The sequence below is a fragment of the Podarcis cretensis genome (genome assembly GCF_951804945.1).
Source record: "Podarcis cretensis genome assembly, chromosome: 7".
Lineage (NCBI taxonomy): Eukaryota > Metazoa > Chordata > Lepidosauria > Squamata > Lacertidae > Podarcis > Podarcis cretensis.
In genome coordinates, this window is record NC_137176.1 from 83,335,670 (window position 1) to 83,358,473 (window position 22,804).

Genomic DNA, 22,804 nt, shown 5'->3' on the forward strand with positions numbered 1-22,804 from the left:
AAAGTGATGCAAAGTGCATTTTTGGCTGGTTGAGCTCAAATATGGGGGAAAAGGCTTCCTGTTTGAAGCCCAAATGGGACAGGGGGCACTTTTGTCCAAAAAAGGGGCAATCCTAGATAAATCCTAGGTAAAACCTTATCTAGAATATATAGTTTACTGCTTGAGTGGTATACAAAAGACGAAGAAGTTAAGGAATCAATGATAAAATGGGCGATCGATATTGGGCAAAATATTGAATTGGAAAAGTGGAAAAGACTATGGAAGGAGGGTTTGAGATTTACAGGATGTATGGCTCTAAAGGGAAACCTGCTAAAAATGATGTATAGATGGCACTTGACGCCAGTAAAATTAGCTAAAATGTATAGAAAAAAAGAAAGAAAATGTTGGAAATGTAAAAAGGTAGACGGGGATTATTTCCATATGTGGTGGACCTGTGACAAGGTTAAAAATTTTTGGGAATCAATTTATAATGAATTCAAAAAAATATTTAGGTATACCTTCCCCAAAAGACCGGAAGCGTGTCTATTAGGCTTAATAGGAACAGAAATTAAAATGCGAGACCAAAATCTGTTTATGTATGCTATGGCTGCCGCAAGAACCCTCCTGGGCCAAAGATGGAAAATACAAGACATACCAACTATCCAGGAGTGGCAGGTGAAGCTGACAGAATATGCAGAACTTGCCAAACTGTCAGGGAGGATCCGGGACCAGGAAGATCAAAGATACCAAAATAATTGGAGTAAATTTATTGAATATTTAAAGAAGAATTGTAAAGAGGTTAAGACACTAGCAGAATTGACATAATACCTCCAATGTATAATAGTATTATTATGAGAATGATGTGCGCAATAGAAAGGGGTTAAATATACCAATTGTAGGGAGGGAGGGGAGTCACGACTCGGCAGAGTCTAAGGGAATGTATGGTTTTATTATGGTTTGTTGGAAATGAATATGTAAGGAAAACAATAAAAATTTAATTAAAAAAACAAAAAACAAAAAAGGGGCAATCCTGTTTTCCTAGGGACGGGTGGCAACCCTATTTCCAAGGGCCACATGGCCACACCTGACAATAAGGACAATTTGGGGGTGGTATCGCAAAGCCTGGAAATACCCCAGATTTAATGACGTTTCTTCCCTGCCATAGGTTTATCCTTCTGCCAGCTGCAGAAGCAGCAGATCCTGCTTGGCCGGGTCGTCAACGGCAGCACAGCATCCTACATCCCGCAATGTCTGGATACCGGTGACTTTGACCCCATACAGTGTGACTCTGGCCTGGGTCAGTGCTGGTGTGTGGATGCTGAAGGGATGGAGGTTTATGGCACGAGGCAGAGAGGGAAGCCCAAGCGATGTAAGTCATGTTCTGTTAAAATGGGATTGTCCACCTTCCTTCCTTCCTTCCTTCCTTCCTTCCTTCCTTCCTTCCTTCCTTCCTTCCTTCCTTGCCAACCTGCCACTATTCATAGCAGAATCAAGATTTTAAACAGAGGTCATCCCAGTTTGCAGCGCAGTATGGGGTGTTAGGAAGGTACGCGGGTGGCGCTGTGGGATAAACCACAGAGCCTAGGACTTGCCGATCGGAAGGTCAGTGGTTCGAATCCCCGCAACAGAGTGAGCTCCTGTTGCTCAGTCTCTGCTCCTGCCAACCTAGCAGTTCAAAAACACGTCAAAATACAAGTAGATAAATAGGTTGGAAGGGAAACGGCATTTCCATGCACTGCTCTGGTTCACCAGAAGCGGCTTAGTCATGCTGGCCACATGACCCAGAAGCTGTACGCTGGCTCCCTCGACCAATAAAGTGAGATGAGCGCCGCAACCCCAGAGTCGGTCACAACTGGACCTAATGGTCAGGGATCCCTTTACCTTTATGGGGTGTTAGGGGAGGGGTAGTACTTCTGGTGGGGGGCATGCCATGCTCCTTCTGGGGCAGCTTGGTCACCTTTGGTCCCCACCCTGCACTCACCTGTGGCTCCTAGAAGATGTCAGCATGCGACAGTGGCCACACCCCAGGAATGGCTTTGGCTGGCCCACTAAACCAGATGAGGGTAGCCGATGGGTTTCAGACCCTCAGTGAGCTAGGAACTTCATCTGCATACAAAGACAGGCTCTGGTGGACTGAGTGGTCTCCCAATGGCCAAGGAGGCAGTTTCTGCATGTGTTGTAGAGGGAAGTTAGGGGCAGATGGGGCTGGGAAGGTAGCCCATCTAAAAGAAGGAAAACTCTGATCCTAAACCTCTGCTACCTTGTGAGAAGACACGTCTGAGGAGTAAACCTAAAGTGTTGGGATGACATCATGTACGTCTCCTTCCAGCAACTCCTGCAGCCAAGCTGGTGCAAAATGTATTGCCCTGCTTTCCTTTGAGCCACATCAGTGAAGTCGAGAGGGGGGTCTTGTCCTCTGGACAGCCCAGGACCTCCAGACACACTGCCCAGGCTTGCGTCCCAAAAGGGGGACGTACTCCACTGGCTCTCGAGACAGACAGATGGCAAGAACAAGAATTCTGTAGTAATGAGATGAAGTCTGCAAGAGTGTTTTCCCCTCCCACAAAGACTCCATGTACGAAGGTGGATTCTCAGTAAACCCCTATGCCTTTTGCTTGCTAGGCCCTAGGAAATGTGAGATCCGAGACCGCCGCATCCTGCACAACGTCGGAGAAAAGAGCCCGCCCCAGTGTTCAGCTGATGGAGAATTCCTGCCTGTCCAGTGCAAGTTTATCAACACAACGGACAGCATGGTCTTTGACCTTGTTCACCATTTTAGCAGGTAGGAGTTAAAGACATGGTGTTACTTTAGTAAATATGGGAAGGCATTCTAGCCCTCATGGTTGGTCTGTGACCACGAGGAGCCTGGGTGTTGTGGGAGAGATCACACACCTTTCCAGGGCTGGGACATTGGTGGAAAGAAAGAACATGAGATGCTGGGACTGGTGGAAAATGCAGTCAAGGAAGGAGAACTTGTGCTCCTCCTCCTGTTGCTGTTGGACTTGTTGTTCTTGTTTAGTCATTTAGTCGTGTCCGACTCTTTGTGACCCCATGGACCAGAGCATGCCAGGCACTCCTGTCTTCTACTGCCTCCCGCAGTTTGGTCAAACTCATGCTGGTAGCTTTGAGAACACTGTCCAACCATCTCGTCCTCTGTCGTCCCCTTCTCCTTGTGTCCTCCATCTTTCCCAAGATCAGGGTCTTTTCCAGGGAGTCTTCTCTTCTCATGAGGTGGCCAAAGTACTAGAGCCTCAGCTTCAGGATCTGTCCTTCCAGTGAGCACTCAGGGCTGATTTCCTTCATAACGGAGAGATTTGATCTTCTTGCAGTCCATGGGACTCTCAAGAGTCTCCTCCAGCACCATAATTCTGTTGGACTAGAACTCCCATTATCCCCAACCATTGGCCTTGCTGGTTGGGGCAGATGGGAGCCCAAGAACATCTGGCCACCATCCCTGACCTCAGTGAACTGAGCAGAGCTCTTTCACTCAACGGCACAGAGAAAATACGTTAAAAGTGACAGATGACACTAGAGGGCAGGAAAGCCTTAAATGTTGCAGCCACCACAGCTGGCTGAATGAAGTTGATCTTCCTACTCAATCCAAACTGGGGGGAAACCAAAGAAATGAATTGCTCTTTCAGCAACTGTAGAAGACCGCAGGACCAGCATTATGGGAGATGGTGTCTTGTCTTGCTCTGGTAATGATATGAGTTTCTTTGAATGTGCCAGCTGCAGTGAGGAAGAGAGCGAGGTTTGCAATAACCCCCAAAAGATTAAATTGCTCAGATGGTGTTCTCTAGCTATCGAGATTCCACAACCAGACAATTATTATTATTAATCTTTATTCATTTTCTTTAGCCCAAGCCGTTATGAAAGATAAAAACAGAATGAAATGCATGATGCACTTAAAATAATTATGAAAACCAGATATGCTGTCAGATAAGGGTTTGCTCCCCTGGAGAATTTAACTTATCACCTTCAGAAACTTTCATTCCTAAATTTGCTGGTCTAAAGGCAGAACAGGCCACTTTTCTAGAGGTGTAGGGAGGACCTGCCTCCTAATAAAAAGTTAATCAAATAACCACTCAATCTCCCAACTGAGAAATGTAAATCTTTCAATGAGAATGTTGCTAAATCCTCATAGATTGAGCAAACCAGTAAGTAGTGGGGCAAATCTTCAGGCTCATTGCCACCAAACTCTTTGTTCATACAGGATCTGGCAATCGTGTCCTTCAAAGCTCACTTCATTTACTTCCCAAGATGGATCCTTGAAGGTTTAGCATGTCCGACTAACCCAAATCTAGTATCTTAACGCTATTTCCCCCTCAAAATCAGATGGAGTGTGGAAGTGTTGAGAGGGGTTGCCATATCTCCTGTGATGCATGTTGATTTTCCTTCTAGATTCCCAGAAGCGTTCTTGACATTCAGATCCTTCAGCCGCATGTTCCCAGAAGTCTCTGGGTACTGTTACTGCGCTGACAGTCTTGGGCGAGAGCTGGAGGATACTGGTAGGTGTTCGCTGAGTCCGGTCTTTTGCTGAATACAAAATTTCGCACAATCATTTGACATGTGGCGAATCTCCATTATTCAAAATGGCTGGAGAGAAAGTCAGATTCGACTTTGGAACTCTGGGTTGTGTGTGTGTGGCAAAATTCAGATCTCACAGCCAAAAATTTCAGCACTAACACCTCAAACCAGCTCCCTTCCCCGCCAACTTGACTAAGAAGAACAAAATGTTAATGTCTCAGAGTTCAGATTTTAGAATCTTCCTGTTGTTGTTTCCTAATTGCGCATGCTGAAATTTTTCTTTCTTTATATAACGCTTTAAATTGGCATAGCCAGGTGGTTGTGCCATGAAATCAATAAATACACTGCAAAGCAGGTTTACATACAAACTTTAAGTCTCAAGAACAATATTCTATACAGATGAATGAAACCAAGAACAATGAATATAGTTCGCGTCCGTCAGAAAAGGCTTGGGTAAAAAAAAAAAAAAAAGACTTTTAGCATGTGCCAAATGTAAACAGTTTTGTTGCTTTTCTTATAAACATAGGGAATTATGGGATGCATCCAGCACAGTGTGAGCTATGGGGGTTTTTTTCCTGCTCCTTCCCCAAAATCTGCTCTGGAGGGGCCCCCAGCCTTCTATAGGGGAATTTGATGGTGTGGGAACTAGAGAAGAACAGGGAGCTCTGTTGTGCAAATGAAGCTTTATAAAAGAGAACAACAGATTTTGTTTTAGGCATGTTACCTTCATGGTTGGTTTGTTTTTTGTGGAGGGGGGAGCAATATATCAGCACATGATCTGGTACTGTACTTAAAATACTATTTCCCTTTCCAGGTCTAGAAATGCTACTTGAGAATGTTTATGACACTATTTTTGCATCGCTGGAACCTGTTCCCTCTTTCGCTGAAACCAGCATGTACAGGATCCTGCAGAGACGCTTTCTGGGAGTTCAATTGGCTACAACTGGCAGATTCAGATGTATGTAGCACCTAAGACTGTAAGGCGTGGTAACTTGAATGCACTAAATTTAAACAAAGGGAGTCAATCTGAAGCCCTCCAGATGCTGCTAGATGATAATAATAATAATAATAATAATAATAATAATAATAATAATAATAATTTATTTATACCCCACCCATCTGCCTGAGCCTCCCCAGCCACTCTGGGCGGCTCCCAATCGATTGTTAAAAACAATACAGCATTAAATATTAAAAACTTCCCTAAACAGGGCTGCCTTCAGATGTCTTTTAAAGATAAGATAGCTGCTTATTTCCTTCACATCTGAAGGGAGGGAGTTCCACAGGGTGGGCGCCACCACTGAGAAGGCCCTCTGTCTGGTTCCCTGCAACCTCACTTCTCGCAATGAGGGGGAACCACCAGAAGGCCCTCGGTGCTGGATCTCAGTGTCCGGGCTGAACGATGGGGGTGGAGACACTCCTTCAGGTATTCTGGACCGAGGCTTTTTAGGGCTTTAAAGGACAGCACCAACACTTTGAATTGTGCTCGGAAACGTACTGGGAGCCAATGCAGATCTCTCAGGACCGGTGTTATGTGGTCCCGACGGTCAGTCCCAGTCACCAGTGTCGTTGTCGCATTCTGGATTAATTGCAGTTTCCGGGTCACCTTCAAAGGTAGCCCCACGTAGAGTGCATTGCAGTAGTCCAAGCGGGAGATTACTAGAGCATGCACCACTCTGGTGAGACAGTCTGCGGGCAGGTAAGGCCTCAGCCTGCGTACCAGGTTTAGCTGCGTACCTGGACACAGAATTAACCTACAACAGAATTAACCTACTACAGGACTACAACAGCTCCTGTCTTCCCTGGCCATTGGCTGTGCTGATGGGGGCTGTAGTCAGCAGCACCAGGAAGGGTATATTGTTTGCTGTCCACTAGGAGATGAAGTATTGACACATGGTCTTTGGCAGATGGCTATTTATGCGTCTCCAGAAAAGAGGCAGCACATTACCAGAAGTTAGTTCTGGGATAGCTGCACAGCCTGCATTCACTCCATAACACACACACACACACATTTCCCCTTACTTTTTAGGAGGGAAAAATTGAGTCTTATAGAGCAAAAAATACGGTATACTGTAGTTACCAATAGGCTACCAACTTCAAGGTTTTTGTGTAAATTCACAAAGGCCCAGAATGTTGGTGGAAAGCAAATACATTTCCTCCTCCTGAACCTCTAGTTAATGTGTGTGTTAGTTTAAACCACATAAGGGTTTGTGTAGAAATCTAGCCACCACTGGTTTGTAAGCCTCCCTGTCTTAGTTAACCACCTCTAAAAGCTGAGCCATTTTGTTTGGCTCTAGACAGTATGCCTGCTATTTTCCCTCTCTCATCTCCACTCGTCCTCTAAATACTTCCTGTGTGAACCAAACCTTTGAACTCCATAAACTGTAAGTGACCTTTTCCATCTAATTCACCCAAGCTGCAAAGTAAGGGCTGCCTGTTTCCTTACACTCCACCTTGACTGCTGAGTTCTTCTGATGGGATCACTTTTGGTGGTCCTGAGGTTTGGCCGAGACTTTAGTGTGTCAAGACCTGCCCTGTGGACCTCCTTACCACTAGAGGTTGCTTTTAGGCACCTTCTACAAACTCTGTTATTCAGACAGACCATTCAAACATGAGATTCTTTGCCAAGCGGGTCTTGATGATGTGTTTGATGTTTTTATTGCAATACTGCATTTTTAGTCTGTTTACTGCCCTGTGATTATCTTCAGCGAAAGTGGAGTTATGACTATGTAAATAAAAATAACAAGCAATTGGGTTCTAACCTCTTTAGGGATTGATTGCTGTTTGAACACAGAAGTCAGTGCAAATCATTCTGGTTAGCTCCCATCTTTTCCTCCTGTTTCCTTCGCAGGTCCCTCCAAGTGTGAAACCGAAAGATCCACCGCTATTCGTTTTGAACAGAGTTACAGGCCATCTTGTGATGATAATGGAGCCTATGAGACAACCCAGTGCCAGCTGGATGGGCAGTGCTGGTGTGTGGATGCCAGTGGGCAGGAACTTCTTGGCACAAGAAAGAAAGGACAGGATTTATCCTGTGGTATGTAAAACTAGAGCCTTAGAACAGCTCTATTGGGTTTATCTGGCCTGTGCTTCTTTCTGAAGAACAGGATAGATAAAAGAAGATACAGTCGTACCTTGGAAGTTGAATGGAATCCGTTCCAGAAGTCCATTTGACTTCCAAAACGTTCAGAAAGCAAAGCGCGGCTTCCGATTGGCTGCAGGAAGCTCCTGCAGCCAATCGGAAGCTGCGGAAGCCCCGTCGGACATTTGGGTTCCAAAGAACATTCGCAAACCAGAACACTCACTTCTGGGTTTGCAGCATTCAGGAGCTAAAACATCTGTGTACCAAGGCATTCAGGATGCAAGGTACGACTGTACTTCACACACACACACACACACACACACACACACACACACACACTTCAAGTTTATACATTTTGAATTTCAAAACTTGACTTCCTTCCCCCTCTTTCTAAGGTTCTTAAAAATTTATTTTTAATATCTTCTGCATATCCAAATTAACTTACCGTATTTTTTGCTCTATAAGACTCACTTTTTCCCTCCTAAAAAGTAAGGGGAAATGTGTTTGCGTCTTATGGAGCGAATGCAGGCTGCGCAGCTATCACAGAAGCCAGAACAGCAAGAGGGATTGCTGCTTTCGCTGCAAAGCGATCCCTCTTGGTGTTCTGGCTTCTGAGATTCAGAATTATTTTTTTTTCTTGTTTTCTTCCTCCAAAAACTAGGTGCGTCTTATAGAGCGAAAAATACGGTAATTTGCTCATTTAGTCATCTTCTTTAAGACCTGCAGGGTCTTGTCTCTTGTAACAGAGCATTCCACCAGATCAGGGCCACGGCCGAAAAAGCCCTGGCTCTGGTTGAGGCCAGCCTAACCTCCTTGTGGCCCGGGACCTCCAAGATGTCTTTGTTTGAAAACCGCAAGGTCCTCCGTGGGACATACCAGGAGAGGCGGTCCCATAGGTACGAGGCTCCTAGGCCATATAGGGCTTTAAAGGTTAAAACCAACACCTTAAACCTGATCCTGTACTCCACCGGGAGCCCGTGCAGCTGGTATAGCACCAGGTGAATATGATCCCACGGCGAGGACCTCGTAAGGAGTCTCGCCACGGCATTCTGCACCCGCTGGAGTTTCTGAGTCAGTCTCAAGGGCAGGCCCACATAGAGTGAGTTACAATAATCAAGTCTGGAGGTGACCATCGCGTGGATCACAGTGGCTAGGTCAGGGCGAGAGAGGTGCTTCTGAGGAGCAGTTGCTGGAAGCTACAGGAGGGGAGAGTTCTCTTGTTCTTGGATCCTACTTGTAGGTTTCCGCAATTCATCTGGTTGGCCACCCTGAGAACAAGCTGCTGGACTAGATGGGCCATTGGCCTGTCCCAGCAGACTCTTCTTCTGTTCTTAAGAAAACACATCAAAATCCATTCATTCAATTCATTTGTATACCGCTTTTCCACACGAATGCTCAAAGCAACTGACCACAAAGAAAGCAGGAATGCATTTCGAAGCCGAGCAATGTAAAACGATTTTGCAACAGCGCAGCAAAACAACACAGTAGCAAATATAATAGCATACGAAGAAAAGCAACATTTAAGTATTATTATATATAGTGGTACCTCGGGTTACATACGCTTCAGGTTGCAGACTCTGCTAACCCAGTAATAGTACATTGGGTTAAGAACTTTGTTTCAGGATGAGAACAGAAATCGTGCAGCGGCAGTGCAGTGGCAGCAGGAGGCCCCATTAGCTAAAGTGGTGCTTCAGGTTAAGAACAGTTTCAGGTTAAGAACGGACCCCCAGAACGAATTAAGTACTTAACCCGAGGCACCACTGTATTGTTATTTATTAGTTTTGTATATCACCCTATACCCACAGGTCTCAGGGCGATTCAAATGGGGGAGGGGAAAATCACAATATAAAAGCATAAAATGCATAACAAAAACAAAAACAACCCAATAAAACATGACAGCAAAAATATCAAGGGATCTTTAAAGTCTTAGAAACACCCCTTCCACAATGTTTTTCCTTTGGAAAACTTCCCAGTAATCCGGCTTGGACAACTATTACATCTGCGGCATCTTTTCCTTTGTCTAGGCAAGGAACTTACCTGTGTCTCCGAGAGACGGCGAGCTCTCTCCCGGTTGTTTTATGGCCCCATTGGACGCTTTGGCCAGGACCATTTATTCTCCTCCACTCAAGAGCTGCAGCAGATAGCCGAGTCCTCAAGATCTTGTCCTCCATCATTCAAGGAGCTGTTTGTGGATTCTGGCCTGCTGTCTTCCATCATAGACAAACCAAGCGATTCTCAGCTGCTCGCCCTGGAATCCACCATCAGCGAAGCTATCGGAGGGATGTTTCCTTCGAGAGATCTTGCTCGCGTCGCCCTCCGCTTCACCGGCAACCCCAAGCGGTTCCAAGAAAACCTGTTTGGCGGCAAGTTCTTGAAGAACATGGTCCAGTTCAACTTCACAGGAGCCCTTGGCCCCAATGGCAGATTTAATTTGGACCAGTATTTCCGGCAGAGAGGGATGAGCGGCGGATTCAGTGAACTGGCTCGACAACTTTCTCTGGAAATACCACCGGAGAGCTTCAATCTGAGCCAGCCTCTCGTAGACAGTTTTGGCCGCACTGTCAATTTGCAGGATAACCAGAATGCCGTCAGATCTCTAGCTTCTCTCCTTGAAGCCCCAGAGTTCTTTGTGTTTTTGCAACACGTGGTTTCAGTCCCCGAGAGCATCGCCGAAGATTTGGGTGACGTCGCGAGGATCGCGCTGAGATACAAAGACTGCGCAGAGGAAGGCAACAGTTTGTTTGTCCCGGTTTGCACAGAAGCAGGGAACTACGAAGAAGTTCAGTGCTATGCAGGTGCTTGCTGGTGTGTGGACTCACGTGGCAAAGAGATCCCAGGATCCAGAGTCCGTGGCTCACGCCCAAGGTGCCCCACCCTATGCGAAAAGCAGAGGGAGGATCTGCAACGCTTGCAAAGACTCCAGCCGGCTGGTTCTGAGCTGTTTGTTCCTTCATGTACCCAGGAGGGGAAATTCCTGCCGGTTCAGTGCCATGGAAGAAATTGTGTCTGCTTTGATTCTGAAGGCAGGACTATTCCTGGAAAAGGTGCAACTGCTGAACAGCCCTTGCAGTGTAAGTTCCCTATCTTGTATTTCCACATGCTCTGATTTTTCTTTGCTAAAAGATTCTTGTGTTTTTAGTTTTTAAAGCCCGCCTCTTACAGCAGTCTAGCTGCGGCATTTTGCTCCAGCTGCCCAGGGGATGCCCCACACAGAGCAAATTGCAGTAGTCAGGTCTTGAGCTTTGTTGTTTAGTCGTTTAGTCATGTCCGACTCTTCATGACCCCCTGGACCAGAGCACACCAAGCACTCCTGTCTTCCACTGCCTCCCGCAGTTTGGTCAGACTCATGTTTGTAGCTTCGAGAACACTGTCCAACCATCTCGTCCTCTGTCGTCCCCTTCTCCTTGTGCCCTCCATCTTTCCCAACATCAGGGCCTTTTCCAGGGAGTCTTCTCTTCTCAGGAGGTGGCCAAAGTCTTGGAGCCTCAGCTTCAGGATCTGTCCTTCCAGTGAGCACTCAGGGCTGATTTCCTTAAGAATGGATAGGTTTGATCTTCTTGCAGTCCATGGGACTCTCAAGAGTCCAGCACCACGGTCTGCCCTTCCACTGAGCACTCAGGTCTTGAGCTTACCAGTGCTGAAATCCCTCTGGCTGAGTTCCAGCCCTTCTGCTGTGAACCAGATTCATATCTGGATAAAATCATGTCTGTCAAATGACTGAATAAATCTTAGCTGAGCATTAATTTATTAGACAGTCTCTTAGATCTGCAGAAAAATTGAGCCAATTGTTCTGTAGGGGGAAATACAGGTTTTGCTTGATGACACACATGAGCAGCAGAGTAGAAGCCACGTGTGAGAGAAGAAGCAATCCTCTTTTTAACATAATATCTGCCACACCATCTTTTTTTTTTTTGTCTGCTCCCCAATTAATCAGGCATACCTTTTCATGTTTTTTTTTTACCTCATGAATTTTTATTTTCTTATTTTATTTGTTAGATTTATATACCACCCTTCCTTATAAGATCTCAGGGCGGTTCACAGAATAAAATACAGGATAAAAACATGAAAATAAGTTAAACAAAATAGCAAAACAGTCCCCCCCTTCCCACAAACACATTTAAAATGTTGTAAAGGTAAAGGTAAAGTCCTGGTTGAAGGGGAACATTTTTGCCTGGTACCTTTATATAATAAAGGTATCTGGCAAACCTCCCTGGGGAGAGCATTCCACAAACAGGGAGCCACTACAGAGAAGGCCTGTTCTTGTGTTTCCACCCTCTTGAAATAATCTGACCAATGACACAACTGAATGTTGCAATGCTACCTTCAACTCTTTATTGCGTGCTTAGTGGGCCGTGTTGCCTTTGCCTCCTGTAGGTCCAAGTTATTGCCAGCTAGCAGGCGGTCAGGCTTTCCTGAGAACTGTGCAGCAACTTCTGCTGGAACCTTCATCCCTGCCTGAGCTGTCCAGCGTCTACATCCCACAGTGCGGTCTCGATGGTCGGTGGAGGCAGGTCCAATGCAATGGCCCCCCGGAACAAACTTTTGAGTGGTATCAAAGGTGGATCAGCCAGAATAATAACGGCAGGGCTCTTCCTTTTGGTGACTTGTTGGGCATCCTGCTCAACTATAAAGAGAGATCTCAGCAAAGCTTTGAAGACTTCGTTAAAATCCTTTACAATGCCGGCCACCAGAAGGTCTTTCCAGAGTTTGCCAAATTTCCTTCCTTCGATGTAGTTCCTCAAGAAGTGCTGGAAGGCAAGACCGCAGGAGATCCATCACTGAATGTCTTGCTGGAGCCGTTCACGTTTTGGCAGCTCCTTCAGGGACACCTCACTCATTACCCAGGATCTTTCAGCGATTTCAGCACCCCGCTAGGACACTTTGACCTTCGCAATTGCTGGTGCATTGATGAAAGGGGGCAAATGCAGGGAAAAGAAGCCGATGTGAACAAGATCCCAGACTGTAAGTAACTCACCCTAGTCATTAGACCTTGTGCTTAAATTGTACTATAAATGTTCATGCCAACTTTGGCCAACTTATGGATTTGGAACAGGGTCGGATTTAGGTTTGATGAGGCCCTAAGCTACTGAAGGTAATGGGGCCCTTTATATGTCCAGCTGCCCTTTGTCAACAACAAATTGTCGCTGTTTTTGTGTGTTGAATATATGCTATATGGCAATTTATGGACCTAATAGGTATCTGAAGCCATTTGCACAGAACAAAATATGTATTTTATCAAAGTAATTGTTGAACTGAAATACAATTAAGAAGAAGTGGCGCTGTGGGTAAAACCTCAGCGCCTAGGGCTTGCCGATAGTCAGGTCAGCAGTTCGAATCCCCGCGGCGGGGTGCGCTCCCGTTGCTTGGTCCCAGCGCCTGCCAACCTAGCAGTTCGAAAGCACCCCCGGGTGCAAGTAGATAAATAGGGACCGCTTACTAGCGGGAAGGTAAACGGCGTTTCCGTGCACTGCTCTGGTTCGCCAGATGCAGCTTGTCACGCTGGCCATGTGACCCGGAAGTGTCTGCGGACAGCGCTGGCCCCCGGCCTCTTAAGCGAGATGGGCACGCAACCCTAGAGTGGGACGCGACTAGCCCGCACGGGCAGGGGTACCTTTACCTATATTAATAGTGAATTTTATTTTGGGTGGGGGGCAAGAGAATGAAGCCCTAAGCTATAGCTTGTTTAGTTTATATGTAAATCTGGCACCCATTAGGCTCAGCCAGGACAGCCATGATGGGACTTGTAGTCCCAAACAGGCAGAGGACACTAGGTTAGTGAAGACTGGGATCCAGACCAAATCTGGATTGTGCGAAACATCTACAGTGGTACCTCGGTTTTCAAAAGTCTCCATTGACTAACATTTCGGTTTTTGAATGCTGTAAACGCGGAAGTAAATGCTTCAGTTTTCGAACATGCCTCGGAAGTCGAACACGCCACATGGTTTCTGCTGAGCACAAGATCCTGAGGCCTAGCTGTCAGCTATTGAGCTTTCGGTTTTCGAACGTTTCAGAACTCAGACGGTCTTACGGAATGGATTACGTTTGAAAACCGAGATACCCACTATACTCAATGTTTTGGAGAGTTTCTTTTTTCCTATGTATTTGAACACCTCTTAAGATATGGTAACCAAATTAGCATGATGGCTCCTGAGATCAAGGATCAGGTTTCTGTCTGAACAGTGGTACCTCGGGTTACATACGCTTCAGGTTACAGACGCTTCAGGTTATAGACTCCGTTAACCCAGAAATAGTACCTCGGGTTAAGAACTTTGCTTCAGGATAAGAACAGAAATGGTGCTCTGGTGGCGCAGTAGCAGCAGGAGGCCCCTCTAGCTAAAGTGGTGCTTCAGGTTAAGAACAGTTTCAGGTTAAGAATAGACCTCTGGAATGAATTAAGTACTTAACCCGAGGTACCACTGTATTTAGATTTGGTTGGGTGACACTTTGAATTGAGGTTGTGCACGGAACCTTTCAGAACTATGCTGATTTTTTAGGTTTCTTAGAATTCCTGAGCAGCACCAAGGATGAGGCTGCTAGTTTATAATACGATGAACAGCGATTTTGCTGAAGTGGAATCCTTTTCAACAAGGTGGTATTGCATTTTATGAATTGGGTGCCTGGACTCGGAGGAAGACCTTGGATGACCTAAGTTGCTGAGAGGGCTCAGAGTAGTGGACATTGCAAAGGAATAAATACATGAGCCTGACTCTGCAACTGCTGGAAATTGCTGGCAGGTTTTCAAACGTGCCTTCGTATAATAAGGGCTGGGAATATAGCCTTGCATTGTTTTTAAAGAGGAAGGACCAAGGAGTGAACAAGGGATATTCAGTCCTTAGGAATCTCTTCCATAGTCCTCTGGGGTGTGCTCTGACACAGGATATGTGACAGTTGTGTCTGCCGTGCTACATACAAGATTAATATAAAGTTTGTGGCAGTCTCTCTCTCTTTTTTTTATAAATATTTATTGAAATTTTTTAAATACAAAATGCAAAAATAATAAACAATATGACATGTATCATAACATATTTTCAAAGCTTCTTTGGACTCCCTCACGTCTCCCGCTCCCACTTACATCATTGTAAACTTTTTCCAGCAATTTATCATCTTGTTTACATTCTTAAGTCTCGTTCATTTAATTTAGTCTAATAATTCTCCAAAAGGTTTATATTTTCCTCAATCTCACTTATCATCCAGATTACGTCTAATTTAGTGGTGCTCAATTATTTATGGTCTGGCATCCTTCTTAACATTCAACCAAATTACAGTATTTTTGTAAATAAATCCTAAATTTCTTCCAGTCTTCTTCAACCCTCTCCTCTCCCAGGTCTCGGATTCTGCCGGTCATCTCAGCCAATTCCATATAGTCTATCAGTTGCATCTGCCATTCTTCCAGTGTGGGTAGATCTTGGGTTTTCCAATATTTAGCGATGAGTATCCTTGCTGCTGTTGTTGCATACAGGAAAAAAGTTCTGTCCTTCTTTATCACCCTCTGGCCGACAATACCCAGGAGAAAGGCCTCTGGTTTCTTGGGGAAAGTATACTTAAATACCTTTTTCAACTCATTATATATCATTTCCCAGAAGGCCTTCACTCTAGGGCACGTCCACCAGAGGTGAAAGAATGTTCCTTCATTCCCTTTACATTTCCAGCATTTGTTATCAGACAAATGGTATATTTTGGCAAGTTTAGCTGGGGTCATGTACCATCTATATATCATTTTCATTACATTTTCCTTCAAAGCATTACATGCAGTGAAGTTCAACCCAGTGGTCCACAACCTTTCCCAGTCCTCAAACATGATATTATACCCAATGTCCTGTGCCCACTTTATCATAGCCGATTTAACCATTTCATCTTGTGTGTTCCATTTTAACAGCAAGTTATACATTCTTGAAAGTACCTTAGTCTTAGGTTCTAGCAGTTCTGATTCCAATTTCGATTTCTCCACCTGGAACCCTAACTTTTTGTCATTTTTGAAAACTTCTTTAATCTGAGCGTAGTGTAACCAGTCTCGCACTTTATCCTTCATTTTCTCCAAACTCTCCAATTTCCAATTGTCTCCATCTTTTTCTAAAATTTCCCAATATTTTGGCCATTTGGCCTCCATATTGGGTCTTTTTCGGGCCTTAGCTTCCAGAGGTGATAGCCACCTTGGAGTTTTGTTTTCCAATAAGTCTTTATATTTTGTCCAGACATTGAACACTGCTTTTCTGACAATATGGTTTTTAAAGGCCTTATTGATTTTAACCTTATCATACCATAAGTATGCATGCCAACCAAAAGCATTGTTAAAACCTTCCAAATCCAATACATCAGTGTCTTCGAGAAGTAGCCAATCTTTTAGCCAGCAGAAAGCTGCGGCCTCATAATATAACTTTAAGTCCGGCAGGGCAAAGCCCCCTCTCTCTTTCGCGTCGGTTAATATCTTAAACTTAATTCTGGGCTTTTTGCCCTGCCAGACAAACTTAGAGATATCTCTCTGCCACTTCCGGAAGCACTCCGTCTTGTCCACAATGCCCCTTCCGACCTTCAGGAGGAGGGGGGGTTGTGGGATCACGACCTCGCCCACACTCTGCGAGGCTGGCGTCAGCCTCGCAGGAGACAGGGATTCACCCAATTAGCATACCCTGTGGCGCCAGCCAATTGGCTGGCGGCAGGGGCGGGCCTTCCTAGGGCCACTTAAGGTCAGGGCAGCCCCTGGCTCACCCCCTTTCTTCCCTGGAGACGTCGCAGTTTCTAACCTCCTTGCTGTCTGCAGAAGCCAGGGAAGTATTTCGCAAGGCCTAGAGTGGGGGGGGGCTGTTTATTGCTATTGGAGCTAATTCCTTGTGATTAGAGTACTGGGTGAGTTTGGATCTTTGTTTGGATGTAAATTGCTTCAGTTTACTTTTCGTTGAGCTAACTTCCCTATTTCCCCCCATTTCTGGTGTTCGGTTTAATTTCAGGGTTGTTAAGTAGGGGGTTCCTAATTTTCTAAATCCAAATCTGCTGGTCTGCTGTCTTTCCCCCATTCCTAGTGCCTGGTTACACACACGCACGCGCGCTCACACACACAAAGTATCCTTTTCTGGCTACCCCCACTCATTTCGGGCGCAAGTGCAAGCAGTCCTAATTTGGTTTCGCCGCTGTGTGTGCTGGGTGAGTGTGCATCTATGTGTGATCCCCTGCGCCCCGCTGCAGCAGAGTTACTAATATTACCACAAAACTGGCTTAACCCCTGCTTTTATTTCGCCCCCCCCCTTTGCCTCAGCCCACGTGGCCGTGGCCGCTTCCGTTTATCCACAGCTACTTTTAAGCCTCCCGCCAAACAGCTGATGGAGCAATTTACACAGCTGTTTTGGCAGTAATTCTCCAGAGTTGCTGCGGGACATTTGTTGGAGCTCCCCAGGGGGTTCCCCCCCCCCATTCGCTCCTCCTGCGTCAGTGATTTAAAATACAAAACAAAACGCTTGCTTCTCCCCCTCCCCGCAGTGGCTTTAACAAAGCAGTAAGAGCGCGGGGAGTGTTGTGGGAGCACGTGCTGGGCAGCCTATCTATATTCTTGCCGTTCAGGTCGTCTAACCCCCACCCGTGAAATTTTATGAGTCTGTCTTAGTGGTTTTATACTCTCGGTACTGAAGCTGTATTCAGCGCTTGCCTCATCTGTTGCTGAGGATAAGTGCGATTCAGAGCGTAGCGAATTTCCACCAGCCTCTCTTTTTCTTTTAAATTGTATTTTGTGAGAGCCACTGGGCTACTGCCTAAAACATATATCTAAGGCTGGTGGTACGTTTGAACTGACAGTGCTAGCGTGCGTGATTCCCCAAGTGGGTAGAGTGAGCATGTTTCCTCTTCAACCCACTCCCTCCTCTTACATTTTGAGTGCCAACTGGGGCACTAATGTGCGTGATTCCCTATGCATGTGTGGCTACTGTGTGGTACAATTCGTGCCCTTAGGCACAGCTGAAGACTGCGCTCTTTATAAGTCCCTGCTTGCCATTCTTTGTGCCTGTAGCTGCCTCTTTAAAAAGTCCCTGCCTTCCGTTTTTTCTGTTCTGCCATTTCTTGGCTTGCAGCTGCTGCATTTTGGTTTCTGCTCCTCCCCCAATTGACTAATCAGCCTTAGTATTCGGGAGAAAGCTTCAAGTCCCAACTAGTGTTTTTTTTGTTTGTTTGTTTGTTTGTTTGTTTTGTTTTGTTATTGTTTCCAACTTGTTTCAATAATCCAGGGGCTTGCTTTGGGGGATAGAAGCATATAAGCAAATCTTTGTGAATCTCGCTAAAGCAGATAGCCCTAGGAGTTATGCCTGAGCCTTCTGCGGGCGGAAGACGACGTCCCTTATTGTCTTAAATAAGAATGCCGCCCCCTTTTGAGTCGTGCTAAAGCATGAGCCTTTCCCTGCCGATTTTGACTCAACATGTGGGCTGCGTTTAGTGAGTTATAACGGGCAGCTGGTCTAGTAGCTATCTCCTTGTTAGCCTGCCGTGTGCCTTATATTCAGCAGCCTTTTACCCGCTTTCTGTTTCTGGTGTTGAGCCTTATTTCCTGATTTATTCCCCCCTCCTTAAGTTTCCACTTCGTGTAGTCCTTTACTCTTACATTTTATTTCCTTCTTTCAGTCTGACTCATTCTGCTGCCTGGTTTAAGAAATCCCATCACAATTGTCCCGGCTTCCAGGCAGTATACATTGTCGCTTAACGACAGGCAGTTCGTCCTACATTGTTAATTCAGGTACCTAGTGGATGGCCAATCAAGGATACATTGTCTTTGGCAGCATTTTCCTTCTGCTGGGCCTCCAGCATAACCTTTTGTTTTTCAAAGTGTTAGTTAAAGGGACAATTCCCAGAGAGCGATTTTCTTTGATTCCATTTGATTGCAGGTGGGGCTGCCTATTGTTCCATCCCTATATGCTTGTGAGTTATTTAGCTGTGTCTATCTGCCTGACCCTTTGTTAGAAGGCAAATAAATAAATTTATAGGCAAATACAAACCAAACAGTCAAGTGAAGAATAATTATTTCATATCATCATTAGTTATGGTAGACAATTTATAGCATATCATCATTAGTTATGGTAGACAATTTATAGCATCATCAATTAATTCTACTTACAGTGGTAATTAATTGAACAAAAAATACTGGCATAGATCGTAATAAATAACAATAACAATAAATAATAGAATAATAATAACAACAAATAAATAAAAATGAATAGATAAATTATAGAATAATAAAAAAAGAAAGACTACTAATAATAAATAAAATAAGTGGATTTAAATTTAATAATTTTTTTTTTAAAAAATATTATAATAAATAAAAATTAATAATGATAATATACATTATAATAATAAAAGAGAATAAGTGGAATGATGTCACATACCAAGATTAAATTGATTAATTAATTGAACAAATCTATAGATAAATATATAAATAAACAAATAAAATAAAATAAAATTCATTAATAATAAATAATTTACATATATTTCGGAACCGTCAGTTGGTTAGAGCGTGGCGACAATAATGCCAAGGTTGCAGGTTTGATCCCTGTATGGAACAATTACATATTCCTGCTTTGCAAGGGGTTGGACTAAATGACCCTTGGGGTCCCACACAATTCTAGAGAGCCTGGATAGCTCATTGGTTAGAGCATGGTGCCTATAATGCCAAGGTTGCTGGTTTGATCCCTGTACGGGACCGCAGCATATTCTGCATTGCAGGGGTTTGAATGAGATATTATAATATGAAGTAGGAAGCATCTTTATATATATATTAATAAATTAATATATTAATAAATTAATAAATTATTAATTATTAATAAATATAAAATATTAATAAATGCATCCCGGATACGCCACCTAACGTTGTGGACCGCCCTGGCACCTCCGCGGCCACCGCAGCAGTGCTGAGAGCAGCCAATGATTCAACAGTGGGTCCTGTGTCCAAGATGGGTCTGGGTAGCCTCCTGTGCCCTGCAACCCACAGGCCTAGTCAGTGTTTCCTCTGTTTTGGAAACCTTTTACCAACAATCAGGCCCATGGTCACTACGGCCTCTTCCGAAATAGTGAGGAGCTCCTTTGCACTTTGGCCTCCTTATTTAGGGTTCCACATTCGGGTAGCAATCCATTTATGCATCCTCACACATAATTACAGTCTACATGTCCTTGGGTTTCCAATGACAGATCCTCGGGAGGTCGGGCTCATGCTTACAATTATAACCTTTCTGCCTCTCAGAAACTGCCTCCCCAGACTTTCCCAGTATTCCACAGGGAATACTGTGGAAGGGAGAAAGAAGTCTAAGTAAGAAGAAGCATTCGGCCAAGAAGAGCAAAAGAAGTAAGCCTTCTGATGCCGAGGACGATTCAGAAAAGCTTCCTGCTGCCCACCACCTGCTGTGTTCCGAGCGACCAGAATTACTGGATGGAGCACATGGGTCCCTATGTGGAAAAAGGAAAGTCGGAAAATTTGAAGCCAAGCGAGTCCCTCACCATGAGGTTTGCTGGGAGTACAACACGGGTGTGTGCCAAGGGCCAAATTGTAAGTATGTGCATGAATGTGAGAAGTGCCTAGGTAACCACCCAACATCTTCATGTTTTAAAGGTAAACAGCCTTTTCCGGGCAGCAGGGGGCATTTCCATCAGGGGTCTTGAAAAGCTCACAGACCCGCCAAAAAGAACAGCCAGAAACTGGTATGAATTTGGCCCTTGACTGGCATGTTCTCTTCTGTTGAGCTCTCACCTCTTAGAACCCTTCTTGATAGATACCCTAAAATAGAGGCAGCAAAGAGTTTCTCTTATGGCTTCAGGATCCTCATTTCATTACCCCCTAACTCGGGGAACCCCCCCCCCCAAACCAAAGAATCAGTTCGGGAAGTGTCCCGTCTAAACAATTATCGCACTCCTAGAGTGGCAAACCTGTCCCGGACCTTTGTCCTTTAGTGCTTAGAAATAAACATCTACTTCTCTAACAAATTTACCCCTGGGGTTAACAAGGGCATCACGGATGCACAGGTGCAGCGAATTGCCACAGCCATTCCGGGAGCACCTTTGGAGCCTTGGGAACATGATGTCCTGAAGGGAGTATTAGCTTCAGGAGCCCCGCCCACGCTTAGATCTTTTAAAAGGGCTTGGGTGGACTTTATGGAGTTTCAAGGCAAACTTATAAAATAATAATAATAAAATATGATAATGATAATAATAATAATGACAATAATAATAATAGTAAAAAACAAAACAAAACAAAAAAAAACAAAAAAAAAACCTACGCTTGACACACCTCAAGGTAAATTAAAAAATCCTAAGCTTCACACGCCTCCTACCAAGGCTGAAGCTCTGCAATACTTGGTACATTGGAGGGTGCTGGGTCGTGCAGCAAAGACTCTTAAACATCCAGTAGGCGGCAATCTCTTTTTTTCTGTAAGGTTGTTTAATCCAGAGACCCTGGTGTGGCCTTCTTAGTGTGAAGGGCACTGTGGGGCTGGCGCAGGCCGCAGCCTCCTAAAAGTGATGGTAGAAGGCCCTTAACTTATGACATTCTATGCTAATTCATAAATATATAAATAAATGTAAAATAATAATAATAATAATAATAATAAACCATAAAAAAAAAACAAGAAGGAAGAAAATTAAGAAGTATCTGTTGGTCCGAGGACAAGGCCAAGTTATTTACAGCTGCATACTCCATTGCCTTTGGCGTTATGCGCAGTGGCGAAGTGGTTTGTAAGGCCCAACCAGATTCCATTGCCCGAGGTAGTTTGAGAGACCTGACCTTGTTCAGATCCAATTTAGTCCTGCATGTCCAATGTTCCAAAACCGATCAGCAGTAAAGGACACTAAACAATTCATGTACATGGGACCAGCCGTCTCAGGTCCATTCCTCGAACATTGGGATGGCTCCGGCCTTGCACGGCATCAGTCCATGCACGTTATACGAAGGGCGATTGCTGCCTGAGGTTTACCCTCAGCTAAATTCACGGTTAACTCCTTTCGGATTGGGGCCGCCACCACAGCAGTGCATTTGGGACTCTCATCTGAAAGGATGAAGGACTTGGGGGCAGTGGAAGTCTGATGCATTAAGGGAAGTCTGATGCATATAAAGGATATATTCATAAGACATTGTGATTGTTCACAGTATACCTGACCTGGCTTCGTTACCTTCTTTTGCTTTCAGGTGACGTTGTGGTGCATATTTGGAGTATAGGCCCTGCACCGTCCACTGGTATATAAACCATGCCGTTAATGGGGACCTAGGGTGCAGGAGCTACGAGGGCGCGCATCTGGATAATCGGGCACAGCATGGTGCATTGGGCCAGGGTCCGCGCCATCAATTCCGGTCTCGGGCCGCACCTTAGCTACATAAATATATCTTGGATCTCTCGAAGGAGAATGCGCTGGGCCAAAAATGTTGCCTGCTATTAGGGCCAGAGCGGCGGCGGAGGGGCCCCCAGATGCTTTAGTTATCCAATTAGGCGAAAAGTGTTAGCTTACAGAAAGGCAGTCGACTTGATGTGGCATATCTTTAGTGACTTGGAGGAACTTAAGGCCTCTTACCCAAACGTCACTACTATTTTTATCTGGGCCTCGTGGATGGAGAGGCGGGTTTGGAGAGATTGCAGGTGCCCGATAGCCATAAACAGGGCTAGGAAAGCCTGGCATTGGGCGGTGGTGCGTAGAGTGGCAGCCCTGGGTGGGAGTGGCATTGAGGGCCCACCCAGTGCCATGGTCATCCAGCTGAGCGAGAACGACTTGGCGTATTGGAAAACAGTGGACTTGATATGGAACATTATCAATGACTTGGAATTGTTGAGGGCATCCCATGAAAACATTACAATAATCTGGTCATCTTTGCTGGAAAGGCGATGTTGGCGGGATGCAGAAAAACCCGTGGCTGTGAACAAAGCTAGGAGGATTGTGGAGCGCACGGTGGCTTGTGGAGTGGCCGCATGGGGCGGTCGGGTCATTCAGCACCCATGCATATGGTTTGACAAGGAAATGCTTTATCACTGGGATGGCGTGCATACGGTTTGACAAGGAAATGCTTTATCACTGGGATGGCGTGCATCTATCTGATGCTGGAATGCTATTTGGTTGGCAGATAATTTTCAAGGCGTTAGGGATTGGTTACAGGTCTGAGGGTATTGGCGGCGAGCCGGCTTGCGGCTCGGTGGCGGTAGGCATTGGCCGGGGTATTATCATGCAGATGAGGTTGGGGGGGAGGAACGCCATCACCTCCCCCAATGCTTGAAG

General features: G+C 45.2%; 1 protein-coding gene across 1 annotated transcript in view; it reads left to right on the forward strand.

The window, feature by feature from the left end:
• The first annotated feature begins 1,167 nt into the window (after window positions 1-1,167).
• The window catches only part of TG (thyroglobulin), a 192,593-nt gene continuing 170,956 nt past the window's right edge, over window positions 1,168-22,804 (forward strand). Inside the window, exons 1-7 of the mRNA XM_079982822.1 lie at window positions 1,168-1,348; window positions 2,602-2,761; window positions 4,381-4,487; window positions 5,321-5,464; window positions 7,355-7,540; window positions 9,610-10,656; window positions 11,960-12,547. Coding sequence (XP_079838948.1) covers window positions 1,306-1,348; window positions 2,602-2,761; window positions 4,381-4,487; window positions 5,321-5,464; window positions 7,355-7,540; window positions 9,610-10,656; window positions 11,960-12,547 — 2,275 coding nt within the window. The 5' untranslated portion in view covers window positions 1,168-1,305. The remainder of the gene's footprint in view (window positions 1,349-2,601; window positions 2,762-4,380; window positions 4,488-5,320; window positions 5,465-7,354; window positions 7,541-9,609; window positions 10,657-11,959; window positions 12,548-22,804) is intronic.